Raw genomic sequence first — 16,279 nt, 5'->3', positions numbered from 1 at the left:
TTATCAGGTATTCACACATTTTGGAAGGTGCAATTCACGAGATTTTTTATAAAAAATGGTAGTTCTTCTTAATACACTCAATTTCAATAAAAATCAGCCTATATATAGTCACTGCAATAATTAAATTAATGTGCCTGCATAATTATTGTACCAATTGTGCAGGCACATGATAGACAGCTAGCTAGTGGAACGTCTGCATGAATAACGGACAATATTGCAAGTTGTATGGTGCAAGAACTATAATTATAATTATTGGTTTTATCCGTTATTCGAAAGCGTACACATGCTATGTAGGTGAAAAAAATTGTATTAACTCATGGAAAGACATAACAAGTAAAACAATAACATAACACACGTCGTTTGTAATACTATAATTTATTTACAATCACAATTCTAGCTGACAAGTAAAACAATACAAAATGGCTAAGAACATACAGAGAAGAAGTCCACAGTTTGAATGCAACGTTTTGTCTGTCCTCCGGCAACAATGACTTCTCCACTAGGTAGTACTGAGCATGTGCAGTGGTATCGTGCAGTAGGCAGGTCCCCCACTTTCACCCACCTCCTGGTGTCAGGCTGGTAGAGGAGGATCGATGAACTTGGGTTACCCTTGTTGTCACATCCACCAACGGCTAATAAAGACCTCCCAACACAAAGAGGAGCTGATACATAGAGGGGTGCATCATGTGTCATTTGCCATAGCGTGGGTGTGTCCAAGTTGTATTTGGCTTTTGCAAGGAGGTCATTGAGGTCGACGTAATGCATAGTCTTGATCGTCATCCCCGTCTGATTATACCCTCCCATTAGATAGAGAGTGTTTCCTATGACATTGAGAGTCGATTTTGGTACTGCTCGTGGGTTAGGTAGTGACTGAGCAATGTACCATCTTCTTGATGCCACGTCCAACACCTCCACAGAGGAGGTACGTCCTTTATCATCTTGTCCACCAGCTACAATGATGTAGTTGTTGAAGGAGACAGCTGTTGAGGAATGACGAGCAATGTTCATTGGTGGGTACGGGTAAGTCCATTTCCCTGAATGAAAGGCTGCAAGTTTATTAGTTTTTTTTTGGTTAGTGGATCACGTCCTCCCACCAGCACTAGTCGATTAGCGAGTGTTGTCATAGCGAACCACTTAGTAGTGTACTCTGGTAGTTCGGTCCATTGATCTTGCTCGAGCTTCATTACTGTACACTCATCCCGATCATTGTCTGCAGCACCTCCACCAACATACACCGTGTCACCGATAACAACACTCTGTATCGAGCCACCCATCTTAATTGGCATGTCTTTTCCTCTTCTCCTCCATTTCAGAGTGAGTGGAGGTCTCAACTCTCTGGGAGGGGGACCCTGAATAATGAAGTGTCTACTAATAGGTGTTGTGCATGTACAATAAATCACTTTTTCTATTTAGCTGAAGAGGCGACTCCTAGGTGCACGTAATGTTTTTACATTGCATCCGCAGTGAAGCTTAAAAAACTATCTGTTTTTCGCCCTTGAAACGAGGCTTCAGTTTTGCCGGGTAACTTGGTCAAAATAAGAAAGTTGTGTTTCCTCGAAACATCATCTCCATCAGCAATTTGCTAATTACTGACCAGTGACCACACACCCAGTTTTAAGCTTCCGAGTCTATTTTAGAGCATTTATTGCAAATAACCATTAAAAAGGGAGAGGGATTGGAAACGGAAGTAGCGTCAAATGATATCTGAGAGCTTTTATGCTAATCCGTGTTACGGCTGAGCACACGCAGGAAACAATGGGTCATGAATTATGATCACTGCAAGATATTCAGAGCCCCCCTAAAACGTCATTCTCATGCCCCCTAATGATAAGCATCAGTTGGAAAAGAGACTTCTGTGAAAATACAAAACGTTCTTTTTTCACACTATGATATCTTTAGTACTTCATAATAGCTAAGATTGTGCAACTCATCGGTGTACTGTGTTTCATATAATCTCAAGTGTCAGTTGAAGCGCTTTAGTTTTAGTACAAATGTGGTAGATCTTATAGCCTCTACACAGGCTCTCCTTTTTCTTTCTTTCTGTTCTTTATCACAATCGTTTAATAAGTGTGTTATTTGTTCAATGAGATAAAATACGGTATTAATTGGAGGAATAAAGAAAGAAATAGACGTATATAGAGTTAGGAAAAAAGGAGAAGAAGCTTTACAGCAGCCAGCTTGATAAATATATGTAGCCTGTATCGGGAAAGTCGTGTGAGGGTAGAAGAGTGGTAGAAGGGTGAAAATGAGCATGGGCATGCAGTACTAGAGATGTTGGACTGCCCACACTGGGTTTATAGCATGGATAGCCTCCACACAACAGTTTTAAATGTGGCAGATTTCGATGTTAAAATTTCGTTGTGTATAAAAGCGAGCAAAAGCTAAAAAGCTTGAACTTGCACGTTGCCTAGCTCTAACACGCGACCTTTATTCGACGTAGATCTACATAATCAGGGCTGCATTGAGGGGGGGGGAGGAAGGTGAGGGGGGTAATTCGCCCGCCCCCAAGGATCTGGTAGATTCATTTGTACTGCTATAATTCTGATGACTTCGCCGCTCCTATATACATTTTTAATATTTGCCCAATTCCCCCCCCCCATATCCAAAATCCTGATAATTATTTGCAGCTGATTGGTCTAATCCCCACCTATCCAGGGTGGGGCATTAGTTTGACATGTGCATAAGATATTGTATAATAAATTATTATAGTAAACCCTCGCTATTTGGACCCCTTTAGCTTGAAACCTCACAAATACCAAAACGGACTACTGTACCCGCTAAGTGCTAACCCTTGGCTAATTTTACGTCTCACAACCAAACAGGTAATGATACGGTACGTACATGAACACGGAAGAGCCTAGCAGCAACTACCTAAACTATACAGAGGAAAATAAGATTTGAACGCTATGATAAAAGGCTTTGAAAATGGTAGTGATGCATGGTCAGACATACACTAAGACTATAGGATTAGGGCAGAGCCAGCAGAAAGAAGCAACCTAAAATGTTAATACAAATCTGACATGCACTTGGAGATCTGGGTTGGGAGTCCTGGACCGTTATTTAGGCTACACTCATGCAGCAACGAAGGCTCAGAAAACACTCAGAGACTCTTGAGGCCACGGGAAGGTCAGAGCAGCTCAGATTGGGACATCACAGCAGAGCAGGCCTGCATGGAGTGTTAAAAGTAGGATACCAGGTGTCGGTTATTGCATGCAGTGGGACCGAAGTAGGCTCACATGTAGTAGCCAGCAAAGAAGCCCGGAGTCTCTTCCCTTGAATAATGTTTCATGGCTGTAAATAGTGCCTCGAATTAAAGCTGCCTACTAACCTCTGTGGCAAATGTGCAAGTTCAAGCTTCTTAGCTTTTATTCGACAACGAAGCATAAATCTGCATGCCACTATTAAAATGAAAGTACCGCGGGTGCTGATGCCTCGGTGGAGGTGCCAAAGCTACATAACATAAAGCTACTAAGCTACACACATTGATTATAATTATCATGATGAACATTTTTAATTTTACTGCATGCAAAATTCAGGGAAACTTAAGGAGTGGGTAATGATCGACGATGATTGTTGTTAAAAACGATCTATGCCAAGAGTTCAAGCCTAAAATTAATGGCTGCAAGTCAGCAGAGCCTTGCAGCTCTCTTCTCACTCTTGCAGCTACCAATAGCTAGCGTTCTAGTGCAGAGCTAACTACTAAGTAGAGTAGCAACACTCGGTAAACAAGTTTGGCTACGTGCTCTTCTGAAAAGGCTGCAATGGCATTCCAAGTATAACTAAGCAAAACTAGGCATAACCCTTTCCTTGCCATTCGTGAAATCTGGAACAGGAGCGTCTTTAGGTCGATCAATTAGTGTGGATCCGGCCTCACCACTCCTCCATGTCATTCTATTAGTCTAGATCCGGCTAGCAATTCTAGCTGGGACTCCCAGTTCTAGCTCCTTTTGTTTAGCGTGTCAGAGACTGGGAGAAGATGATTGGCACTCCCTGGCTCCTTTGGATGTACAGCTGTCCAGATCCCTAGAACATACCCTCCATTCTGACGAGTTATCAGTGCATAGGGTGCTTACTAGATTCTTGCCAGCCAGTACAGTTCAAGCTACACACAGCACCGCTCAACTATTCTCTACCCCATTATCTAGCTAAATCTGGTCCAACTAGACAGCAGACACAGCTAGTTAATTCAGTAAAGCCAGGGGTAGCCCTACTTCTACGGTTGTTCAGTACCCACGGTAACAATTCCTCTGGGCTGGGCTAACTAGTTGAGCCACGCCTCCCAATTCTCAAGGCTAGGTACATGTCTCTGTCTAGCTGCTTCTTCAGCTTCTTGCTCAGTTTTGTGGCTTAGAGAAAGGCCAGCTACTCAGGGGGAAGAGTCCAGATGAAAGTCTGGCAGCCAGGTGACGTCCGAACGGTCAGTTATTCTTTCCATCAACTTTTTAATCTAGTCTAGTCCTGCTTGCACTGCTACTACTACTGCTGCTACTCTTCCTAGCTAGTCAAAGGTTTCTTTTTTTTTTTTTTTTTTTTTTATAACTACATATGCACAAAGAGACATCAAAGCTTACATCAAAGGACACAGATTTTTAGCCTACTTGACTGATAAGGCGGTTACCTAGACTACAGTTTGTTTGTCAGGGAGGAGCTCACATACAACTTCATCTAATTCATCATAACGATTCCTTACCCATTGTTGTAATTTCTACAACAGATTGCCAAGGAAAGAGATAACTCGAGAACGAAGCATTATTTTGCAAATCCACGAATTAAATCCAAGTAAACATGACTAGAAGCCTTAGCTATAGAAACTCTTACTTGCACTTGATTCATCCTTGAGCAGCTATAGCAGTCTACACAGACACACAAACACACTACCGTATACCTCGCTTGCGCATGCACACCGAGGCATAACTAGTAACTTTATGTTGGAAGGCTATCCATGCTGTAAACGTACTGCTGTGGCATCCATGTGAGCAGGCTCAGAAATCACAAACAGACACACGAGACGACTACTATACCCGTGGCCGCCCACATGCGCCTCGGGTAATAATGATTGCAGTGGCTAAAATTAGGAACCTCAATCACACACTATACATGTACGAACTTTCTTGAGTGGTTGAGTGTCCTTTGATTCCCTCTTCATTGCCTCTACTGTGTCCGAGCTTCCTGTCAGTGAACCATCTAAAATACAAAAATGCGAAAAATCGATATTACACGCACAGTGCTATATTGGTACGTACCCTGGAACTTTTGAGTCGTGAGATGGCTTGCACCAGTAGACTGTACATGGTCTCTCTCAATGGTTCTGGCTATGTGAACATGGCCCACAATAGGACTGGACAAAGCCCCCATCACATCTTCCCAGCTTCTCTCTCCACCTATTAGCCACTCTGACAGTCCCTCACGATAGCAGTCATCAGGATTGTCACGCCATTTCGTACCTACGTTGTTGATAGTAGCCGGGGATACATCCAGAACAAGCAAGATGTTTCGCCACTTAACTCGAGCATCAAACGTGACTAAGTACACTTTCTTAAGATCTGCTATTGTGAGATAGTCAGACATTTTCTGTGTATATAAATGTATGGAATAATTTTATCTAACAAAGTGCAAGTATCAACATAATTATACATGTATCAAGCATGTACATAACTTACATCTATTATAAAGTACACAGTGCAAGTGACAGTGAGTGTCAGTGCATGTCAGTGTCTGTACCATAGATAATTATCTAGATGTCTGCACTCACTGATAATATAATCGAGAGCCCTACAGCATCTTCATTCTTCATTCTTCATTCCGCATCACATGTCATTGTAAGATCATCGCAACCAGGGGCGGATCCAGGAATGAAGAAAATGTCGCAATCAGGTAAATTAGTCTTGCACAGCCATCCCCGGATGTTTTTTATTTTAACGCTAGGTCGATAACATTTTAATCGGGGCTGGTGCGAGACTATAGGTAAATCGTCACAGAACACCCCTGTGGCGAAGTTATCAACTTCGAGTACAAGGTGATCAATCAGAGCAGACTGACGAACCTCTGCCACCTGAGCAAACAAATTCGTCGGAGGTATCTCCCAGCAACTCCAACCCCAAGTGACTAGATCTATCACAACTGCAGATCTACTCAATCAATTTACGTAGAGTCTAGTATAGTGAACAAATTACTGATCTTTCAATCATGGATTTACTTATCCCTCCCCGATACGCAATATAGTAGGCATTACAGAAACCTGGCTCAACAATTCCATCACGAACAATGAAATTTTACCTTATGACTATTCAATTTTTCGCAGAGATAGAGACTCGAGAGGTGCATGGAGGTGTATTTCTAGCTGTCCACAATTCTATTCCTACCAAACCTATCGTTTTCCCTCCTAACCTGGAAATCGTTGCTGCAGAAGTGATTCAAACTGGCTACATTGTCTGTGTTACGTACTTCCCTCCTAATAATTGAGTTTTGCAAATTAACTGACTCTATTTCGGTTATCTCGCAATTGGCCTGCAATCACAGCATCATACTCATTAATTGGAGATTTTTAACTTTCCAGATATTAATTGGCCCCTATACTATCAGGAAACTGTGCTTCATCTAACCTCTTCTGCGACTTTGTCTTTGACTGCAACCTTACCCAACTAGTCACTCGAACTAGTCACGGGTCCCACTCACTCTAAAGGCAATTGCCTAGATCTAGTGCTCACAAACACACCCGAAGCTGTAAACACTGTCAATGCCTCCCAAATACCTAGACTCAACACTGACCATCATCTAGTCTCAATTCTGCTATCAACACACGCCAGAATCTCTTCAGCTGCCTCAAAAACTAGATATACCATTGACTAGACTATTTACGCTTGGTAGACTATCTATTCAACTACGACTTCGCAGGGATTATGTCCTGTCTTGACGTGGAAGATATCTGGAACCAGCTCAGTTCAATTATCAAAGAAGCTATTCAACAGTGTGCCCCCACAGTCAAGCTCAGAGCCAGGAAAAATTACCCAATGTGGTATAATTCAAACGAGCATCTCATCAATAGAGTCCGCTCGGCACGAAAGAAAGCGAGGCTCATCGGAACACCTAATAACATCAATAAACTAGAAAGAGCAGATCAAGAACTTTCCTCTCACATGCATGTTTGTCACTAAAGCCAACTATATGAATCTAGACTTGTCAGTGAATTTGCCTCTAGCAACAGTAATAAAATCTTCAAGTACATAAGAAGCACCTCAAGATCGGATGGGCTACTGAGCGCCATGCATGCACAATGAATCTACTTTGGTCACCTCTGACCTGGACAAAGCATCCCTTTTCAATAACTTTTTTGTGTCTGTTCACTCGAAAGCTCTTCCCGTCCAGCTTCTACCTAACCAACCATCCTCAGTTGTAAACGATATAGATATTACAGTATCAGATGTTCTCGCAGCTTTGTCCCGTCTGGATCCTTCCAAGGCAACGGGGCTAGACGGCATCGGTCCAAAGATTCTAAAAACTTGTTCTGAGGCCCTATGTCCTGTTATTAGCCACCTGTTTAATATCAGTCTAAAATTCAGCAGAATATATACCGTTAGCAGCTAGAGCTAACAGAGTGGAGCAATTCCCAGAATCAGGCGACCCTGCAAAGCGGAGCTACACTTGTTTCTTTTTGAGGTTGTTATAGGCGCTATATACTAGCGCTTATAGCTAGAATATTGCTGACTCAGCACTTACAACCCTCACAAAGAAACAAGTGTAGCTCCGCTTTGCAGGGTCGCCTGATTCTGGGAATTGCTCCACTCTATACTGCACTCTATCTAGATTGTACTCAGCTTGTGTCAGTTAGCTCTAGCTGTGTAGTTTGACAAAAACGAGGATCGGTACGTTCTGACGAAAATCGAAAAATTCGGTAGGTTTTTTCAAGTTATCACTGCTAGGACTGGAAGCGACTAGTCGAGCGCCGCCGCCCTCCTTGAAGGAGGTCGGGAATCAAGCCTATCCACAGTTTTGTTCTGGCCTGTGTGCAAAATTCACACGTGGTACAGTTGAGTGGGTGTGATCAATCCCCTTGAGATACTGCAATCTGATTGGAGCTGGTGGAATTGTTGGAATTCCAACAACAGAACAAAACTGTGGATAGGCTTGATTCCCGACCTCCTTCCGGGCAAGGGTAGAGGGCGGCGGCGCCCGACTAGGAAGCGACTTGGCCTAAAAAAACTAATGCTGATTCAGCAATAATTGTGCACATTCAGCAATAATTGTGGCAAATAAAACTGGGATTAGCCTCGATTTCAGGCCGCCCTGAAGATATGTGCACAATTATTGCTGAATCAGCACTATTTTTTTGCAAAATTTTCGTCATGCCTAGCTGGGTGGGGCTCGATCTGCAGCTAACGCTGCAAGTAGTGCTCACTAGTTAGAGTTGTGCCAAGAAGCATTGTTAGTTTTTTTTTGTTTGCATTGGTAGTTTCAGTGCTTGGTAAGCGTGCAAAGACGGAGATAAATGTCTCACTGACGATTATCGATACATTCGGCAGTTCATTTCTCATGACCACCATTCCGTCCGCAAGCAAGTTATTCTTTCCAAATTTTGGGGAGCTGTTACTTTTTTACCCATCTGTAGATCCATGTAGTTAGTTTTGTGCAAAATTGTGTTGTACTTCGTGCAATAGCCGCAGATTATAGGTGTCTGGCGAAGATAGGTTACTTACTCTACATGTATTAAATACAAGCACTGTCATGGCCTCGAAACAAAACATGGCGAGAAGCACAGTGCAGCTTGCATCACTCGTTATATAAGTGCAGTAAAGTAGTGCAGTAAAATACATGATACATGTCTCGTTGTCTGTACGCTTGTTCTAGATCGACTGATTGATTGTCTTCTGTGCTATTGTTTGGTTTTTTCACCCCTGACCTTTGCCCCCAGTAGTGCGGCCATTTTCAGCCTGGCCATGTGTTGAGAAATGGAGGAGAGCTTTGTTGAGGAGACAAGAAGAGGCACTGAGAATGAAGGTACAGGTACGGAGTACATTAGCTGGAAATGCATTTGTGTCATACTTTGTAGAGTCCCTTAAAGTCATTCAAGGTCAGCTATAGTGTGTCCTATTCAGCACATGATGTGTGTTTCCCTGTAATGTATTTGAAGGTATGCAATCTACAATCATGTACGACCCCCCCCCCCCACACACACACACACTTTTAGGCCTACTATGCTGCTAAGAGAGGGGCCTCACGTAAACTGGGCACTCAGATGCTAACAGACCTCAGCAGTATGGAAAAGGGTCTGTCATCAGAGACTAAAAACTCCCCTGACACCCAGCCCACCTCCAGTCTGGTGAGCAGCCTATAAGCAGTGAGGGACAGTCTGAAGACATGGGTCCATGGACAGGGGCTACTGAGGAATCTTCATCAAGAACAAGGTACGTGTGTATAATGTGTAGTTAGTTATGCAGGTGTCCCTTTGTCTAATAATGCAATTTTCTCACCCCTTACTCCTAAGCCCTCAAACTTTCACTTAGTACAACTATGACCATGTGACTCTTTAACCCCTCAGTTCCCGAGCCCCACCCCTCACTGTCTGACTCGGAAGAGGAGATAGACTTTGGATTCTGGGAGAAGGTGTCCACCCTACCCTTGGACAAGAACCTAAACTTGTTATGACACTCATAATTTTGTCTGTTTTGTCTATTCTCACAATGTGTATGAACAAACTCATGTCATTGTTTATTTTGCACAATATTATATTAACTACACAATCCCAACACAATGAATACAATTGAAAAGCTTTCTCAACATGGAAAATTAAATATTGTTATACTAAAAGTGAAACCAATTAACTTATTGACAGGAAGTTCACAGTTTGAATATTACGATATGGGTTGGTCTGTCCTCCAGCTACTAAGACCTCTCCACTAGGAAGTACTGAGCATGTGCAGCTGTGTCGTGCAGTAGGCAGGTCTCCCACTTTCACCCACCTCATGGTATCAGGCTGGTAGAGGTGGATCAATGGACTTGGGTTGACTCTGTCGTCCCGTCCACCAATGGCTAATAGTGACCTCCCAATACTGAGAGGAGCTGACCACACGAGTGGTACTTCTTGTAAGGTCTGCCAGAGAGTGAGTGTGTCCAGGTTAGAAAGGGCCTTCGCAATGAGTTCATTGAGGTCGACGTGGTGCACTGTCTTGGTTGCCCAATCAGTGTGATCGAACCCTCCCATTAGGAAGAGGGTGTTTCCTATGAGAGTTGATTTCAGTGATGATCGTGGGTTAGGTAGTGACTGAGCAATGCACCATCTTCTTGATGCCACGTCCAACACCTCCACGGAGGAGGTAGGTCCTTTATCATCATCCCCGCCAGCTACAATGATGTGGTTGATGAAGGAGACAGCTGTTGAGGAAGAACGAGCAATGTTCATTGGTGGGTACGGATGAGTCCATTCCCTTGACTCAAACATAGAAAATTGATTGGTTCGTTTGTTGTTTCGTGTGTCAAGTCCTCCCACCAGCACTAGTCGATTAGCGAGTGATGTCATAGTGAACCACCGGGCAGTGTACTCTGGTAGTTTGGTCCATTGATCTTGCTCGAGCTTCATCACTGTACACACATCCCGATCATCATCTGCATTGCCTCCACCAACATACACCGTGTCACCGATAACAACACTCTGTACTGAGAAGCCCATCTTGATTGGCAAGTCTTTTCCTCTTCTCCATTTCAGAGTGAGTGGAGGTCTCAACTCTCTGGGAGGGGGACCCTGAATAATGAATGAGTGTAATTAGGATAGTGTCTACTAACAAGCGAGTGTTACTTGTAACAACGATTGCTGCAAGCTGCATTGAATTATTAATCTCTCAGATTTGGCAGATTAATTGGTCTGAATGCTCATTACAATGATCTATGATCTAAAAAGTATAGTGGTGTGAAAAGTGTATAATTTTGCCTCGGTGTGCATGCATGCGCGTTGGTATACGGTAGTGTGTTTGTGTGTGTGTGTGACACCGACAAAACAGTGTCTAACTCGTTTAGATACTAGTGCGCATGCGCAAACCTTGCCCTCAAGGCTTGACTACAATACACAACGGAATACCGTATAGCGGGTATATTTCGAGGGTATAAATTTTCGCGGATGTGCCTTTAGAAAGGTTTTCGTGGATTTAATTTTCGTGGAATAGCGCCTTTTTTGCGGCATGCATGCATGGAATATTAAATTTGCGGTATAAATGTTCGCGGTTCATGCCTAATCCACGAAAACCACGAACATTTATACCCTCGAAATATACCCTCTATACGGTACTAGGTATACTAAGTAAGTTGCAGGTATACTAAGTCCTATAGTATACCTGCTCTGAGGCACTTTTCCCATGTACTTCCCATGTAGATCTTATCAACTAGTGTCTAACTATATTATAATTATGCTGTTGAGCTGAAAAACTGTAACCAGCAAAAGTTAGCATTTTCCATGTGGCATACTTGTCAACCACATAAAGCATAAACAAAGCCATAATTGACCACATAACTTCCGGGACCAAACTCAACGCAAATAGACTTTACATGCAGATCTACAAAGTATATTTTGCATTTCCTAGAGAAGAGTACCATACAGCGTGTGGGGCAAAATATTCGTGGTTGAGCAATATTTATAGTCATTATCTTCGTGGCTGCTGCTTGCACTGCTGGGAAGGGTATAGGCGAGGTCGCTGGGTAAAATATTCGTGGTCAGAACTTTAGCCACAAAAACCACGAAATGTTGCCCCACGAAAATTACCCTCTATACGTATGGTATCTATATACATGACGTGGTAGCATTGTAGTGTTTCGTGGCTTACCAGGACCTAGAAGAAATTGCATTCTGTCTCAGGATCTCACACATGGAATTCAATGCTCATGCGCAGAAAAAGGGGTGTATCCGCAATAGGTTAAAGTTTGCAATGGCCACTAGCACTCTGGCAGTCAGCTTTGCAGCCAGCTCTTTTCTGACTCTTGAAGCTAACAAAAATCTAGCGCTTTAGTGCAAGGCTAACTCATATGTTGAATAAAAAGTTTGTGCGAACAGAAGATACTCTACCATAATTATATAGATTCTGAAGAGACTGCAACACCCTTCAATGTGAGTCAAACTAGCCATAACTCGAGAAAGAAGCTTTACTTTGCATATCCAGGAATCAAAATCCAAGAGAATGTGAAGCCTATACAGAAACTGTTATAGTTTTCGCCCCCCAGAATGTACAGTACAGATCAAAGCTTCTACTATAGCTCTGCAATAATAATTAGAGTGGTGCATTTCGTCTCACCTGTCTCTGTTGTTGAATGATGGCGTCTCTCCTGACCAGCTCAGCATCTTTGTGCTCCATCTGTTCCCTGTGTGCCTGTACAGGGGAACGTTGGTGGAAATCTTTAAATTATAGTAAATTATCATAATTGTATAGCAGTGGACAACTATAATTATGTATACAGTCTACGAAAGAAACGAAACAGGACCCTAAGGTACAGTACTGTTGTTTGTAATTAGGAATCTCATTCACACACTACATGTACGCACCTTCTTGACTGGTTGAGTGTCCTTTGACTCCCTCTTTGCTGTCTCCACTGGGTCCGAGTCTCTTGTCAGTGAAGCATCTAAAATAAAATCTACACATGCATAAAACACATAATTTATCATGCACAATAGACTCACATATGTCCATGGCAGATGGTCTCCTCCTCATGTCTTCTTGCAAACAGCTGTCGATAAGCTTCCTCAACCTGTGTGTGTGAGGGATCTGGGCAACATGGAATGATCGATCCTTGGCTGATTTGATCGTCTCCAACTTGCAAACAATCTGCGTCAAAATCACCCCAAAAGAAAACACATCCAGGCTACTATCATATTTCTCCTCTTCCAATCGATAGGCCTCGGGAGGTAGATACCCTCTACGGTGACCAATGGCTGTGAGGGTGGAGCTGAGCTTGGAGGGATCGTATAGCCGTGACATACCAAAGTCAGAAATCTTTGCGACAGGCAATGATCGTGTAAGTTTCAACAAGACGTTATCGCCACATAGGTCACGGTGGATAATCAGCTTGCTGTGAATGTAGGCCAGACCACAAGCCATGTCTTTGGATAGGCTAATTTCACATTCGCTAGAGAGGGACTCTTCATCAAGGCCGGAGAAATAGGATCTGAGATTGCAATCCATCAGTTCAACAACGAGGATTGTACCACCTGATTTGGGGTGCTTGGCAGTTGACAAAAACTGAACAACATTTGGGTGCTGGAACAACTTAAGAAAATCACTCTCACGATCAATTGCATCGCTAGCATCTTCACTTTTGGTGGCAGGAATATTTGTCTGTATCTCCATAGCAACTTGATGTAATAGTTTGATAGCACAAGGATCGCCTCTGTAGCTGCCTTTGAAGACTGCTCCAAATGCACCACTTCCGAGTGGCTTGTTTAGGAAAACGGTCAAATATTCATCGATCTTCTGGCGATTTTGGTCAACTATGTGTGTGTGTGTGTGTGGGGAAGTGAAATATTAACAAAGAGCATATGAAATATGCATTCCATGCAAAGGTAGTTAGGTACTTACCCTCTGACTTCACATCAGTAGGATTGCTAGACTGTAGATGATCTCTCTCGATGGTCCTAGCTATGTGAACGTGGCCCACAATAGGACTGGACAAAGCTTTGACAACATTTTCCCAGCTTCTCTCCCCACCTTTCAGCCATTCTTTCAAACCCTCACGATAGCAGTCATCAGGATTGTTGCTCCATTCTTTACCAATGCTGTCTATTGTATCTGAAGATATTTTAAGAACCAGCAAGAAGTTTCGCCACTTAATTCGAGCATCAAACGTAGCTATATATAGATCTCCTAGATCTGCTATTGTGAGATAGTCAGACATTTTCTCTGTAGAGTATGGAATAAGATAAGCAATGAAATGTACGAGGAAAAACTCATCTAATATAAAACAGTTGTGTCTGCACTCACCGATAATAATCCAGAGGCTACAGATTCTTCTCTGATCAACAAAATGATACAACAGTGAGTGCGAGTGGGAGCCGGCAAAGTTTTCCTATAAGACACGCCTTCTTTCGCAATAATTGTATGCTGCGCATGCGCTTTAAATTCAAGCGCATGCGCAATATACAATTATTGATTATTCTTCCCACTTTGCCCTCACTCACTTTGTCATCACATGTTTCATCATTCAAAAAAACAATTATTGTTGAATATTAATGAGTAGCTATGATGCTGTTTGACATAAAATAATTATAGACACTGGAAGATTTATATAATTATAGCAACACCATGAAAACAAATACACCGTCAAGGCTTGATCGTGGCTAGCTTGTGTTCTTTTTCAGATTGTCTCCGCCTCTTACCAGCATCGAGCTTATAATAATAATCGATGCTTTACAGTATGACTTTACATTTAGACAGGGTGAATAATTTGTGATGGGTGAGAAATTAAGATCATACTGACAGGAAGTTCCTAGAAGGAACACCTAAATAATTTATACAGTTATACAGAGCAACAGGGACAAACTAGGTGATAAGTGCAGATGATTGATTGGTCAAAGCGTTCTAGAAAACTGTCCCAGAAATATTTGTAGAGTTGATTCTTGATAGTTGACATCGAGTGAGAGAGATCTATAAAAGGGTTCCAGAGTTTGACCAATCTTTTGAAGTAGAAGTGTCTTCTACTCAATGGGTTTAGGAGGGTCGTTACATGACCTTTTGAACAAGGGATAAGAGAAAACACCAGACACACGAGTAGCAGAGAGCGTATTGTGTAGGAGGTGGTATAGACAATACCAAAGCACCTGTGCATGCATGCATGAAGATAGCCTCGGTCCCAGGCCGATTTTTTTTTTAATAGAACGAAGCTGAAAAATACTAGTAGGCGACCTAGCGTTCAATTGGAGACGGATCGGCCTGGGGTCGAGGCTAGCATGGAGAGTGATGGTTAATAGGCCTACTACAATATAAATTATATAGGTGTAGTAGTGGGGTAAGCTAGTGAATTGGCTATTTTAATTTTTACAGAGCAGTGCCACCTTGTTCTATGCATACACATTTTTATGGCTGGTTCAAATTTATGGAATTAAAAAATTACTCGCTACATGTGTTATACAGTGTATAAGGCAGGAGAGGGAACTGAAGTACAAAAGGTACATGCTATGAAGAGTCAACTATCTGGTCTAGAATATGAAAATACATGCATGATGAGGATATATCCCATTATGTGCATACGACACCCAGTTTTGAGGAACAGGAAAATAGCAATAGGAGCTGTAATACCAATCCTGCATGTACCTACATATATCTGTACACACACAGAAAACAAGACAAAACAGGCACTGCCAGTAACATGTGTGCAACATTTAAGTTCCTTATAATTATATCCATTAGTATAGGGATTTGAAGCCGGCCAGCTGAGAGTTGACATTGGTGGGGTCATTAGTTAGTTCCAACTCGCTATTGTGTGTGGGAAGAACGAGTTTTTAAAATAGTTAGTTCTTGTGAAGGGTTTTAAAGCTGCATGGGGTTTCGATAACGGTTTGGGTAAGCAGGGGTTTGCCAGTTCAGGTTTGGTTGGGTACTAACCTTGTCAAATAATAGTAGGCATATAGCTTTGCCATTTTTCTTCTGCTAGCCATGGTAGGTATGTCACAGTAGTCAAGTAGCTCATTGTAATTAGAGCGCCATGACTTGGTGCAGACCCTGAGGGCAAACTTTTGGACATCCTCTATTGCCTTGATGTCTTTGGCAAGAAAAGGATCCCACAGTGACACAGGACTGGCATACTCCATGTGTGGTCGAATCAGTGATTTATGTATAGTTTGCTGAGTGTAACAGGGCTTGAGAATTTGTAAAAGGTCCTGTAGAGTAATCCGCGACTTTTATTGCAAATTATATATGTGTGGTAAGACCATGTGAGATCAGATGAGAAGTTTACTCCCAGGTAGCAAAAGTTATCCCTTTCATTAAGGGCATGAGAGTCGCCAACAACAAGGGGTACATCATGCAGGTGAAGTAGGGTGACGCTTTTTAGAGAATGTTAAGTAACAGCATTTGTGTAGGTTCAACTTGAGGTAGTTGTTGTCTATCCTGTCACTGTTTACTATGGAACGATTATTATAATAAACTCGTAATTATTATTTTTGTGTACATGCAATTATAAATCAAGTTATGTTACTATATGCATGGTTCTAGCTAGGGATTTATGGCAGTAAACCCACCAAGCCCAAGGGCGTAGCTAGCCCGTATGGTAAACCAAACCAAGTGTAACAACATTACCAAACCTTTACTCC

The 16,279-nt window shown here is 42.4% G+C and overlaps 2 protein-coding genes and 1 long non-coding RNA gene across 6 annotated transcripts; 1 reads left to right on the top strand and 2 right to left on the bottom strand.

Annotated features, from left to right (window-relative positions):
• Positions 1-167: 167 nt before the first annotated feature.
• LOC135337641 (uncharacterized) lies at positions 168-5,841 on the bottom strand. Of its 2 annotated transcripts, none has more exons than XM_064533608.1 (4): positions 5,753-5,841; positions 5,244-5,571; positions 5,108-5,184; positions 168-1,349 (listed from the first exon to the last, which is right to left on the bottom strand). In XM_064533608.1, exons 1-4 carry the CDS (start codon positions 5,792-5,794, stop codon positions 1,005-1,007), a joined length of 792 nt encoding a protein of 263 aa, XP_064389678.1. In that variant the 5' UTR covers positions 5,795-5,841; the 3' UTR covers positions 168-1,004. The 2 variants fall into 2 exon arrangements, with proteins under 2 accessions (XP_064389678.1, XP_064389679.1); XM_064533609.1 differs by having other exon boundaries at positions 5,661-5,796.
• A 2,524-nt stretch (positions 5,842-8,365) lies between these two features.
• LOC135337678 (uncharacterized) lies at positions 8,366-9,675 on the top strand. 2 transcript variants are annotated; one of them, XR_010395235.1, is made up of 3 exons: positions 8,366-8,994; positions 9,185-9,401; positions 9,536-9,675. It is a non-coding gene; the product is annotated as an uncharacterized LOC135337678 (long non-coding RNA). The 2 variants fall into 2 exon arrangements; XR_010395236.1 differs by having other exon boundaries at positions 8,366-9,000.
• Positions 9,676-9,689: 14 nt separating this feature from the next.
• Positions 9,690-14,051, bottom strand: LOC135337612 (uncharacterized). Of its 2 annotated transcripts, none has more exons than XM_064533577.1 (6): positions 13,953-14,051; positions 13,551-13,871; positions 12,656-13,462; positions 12,521-12,609; positions 12,273-12,347; positions 9,690-10,735 (listed from the first exon to the last, which is right to left on the bottom strand). In XM_064533577.1, exons 2-6 carry the CDS (start codon positions 13,864-13,866, stop codon positions 9,815-9,817), a joined length of 2,208 nt encoding a protein of 735 aa, XP_064389647.1. In that variant the 5' UTR covers positions 13,867-13,871; positions 13,953-14,051; the 3' UTR covers positions 9,690-9,814. The 2 variants fall into 2 exon arrangements, with proteins under 2 accessions (XP_064389647.1, XP_064389648.1); XM_064533578.1 differs by having other exon boundaries at positions 12,521-12,597.
• Between the last annotated feature and the right edge of the window lie 2,228 nt (positions 14,052-16,279).

Source organism: Halichondria panicea, chromosome 6 (genome assembly GCF_963675165.1).
Source record: "Halichondria panicea chromosome 6, odHalPani1.1, whole genome shotgun sequence".
Taxonomy (NCBI): domain Eukaryota; kingdom Metazoa; phylum Porifera; class Demospongiae; order Suberitida; family Halichondriidae; genus Halichondria; species Halichondria panicea.
This window is presented reverse-complemented; position numbering and strand designations above follow the sequence as displayed.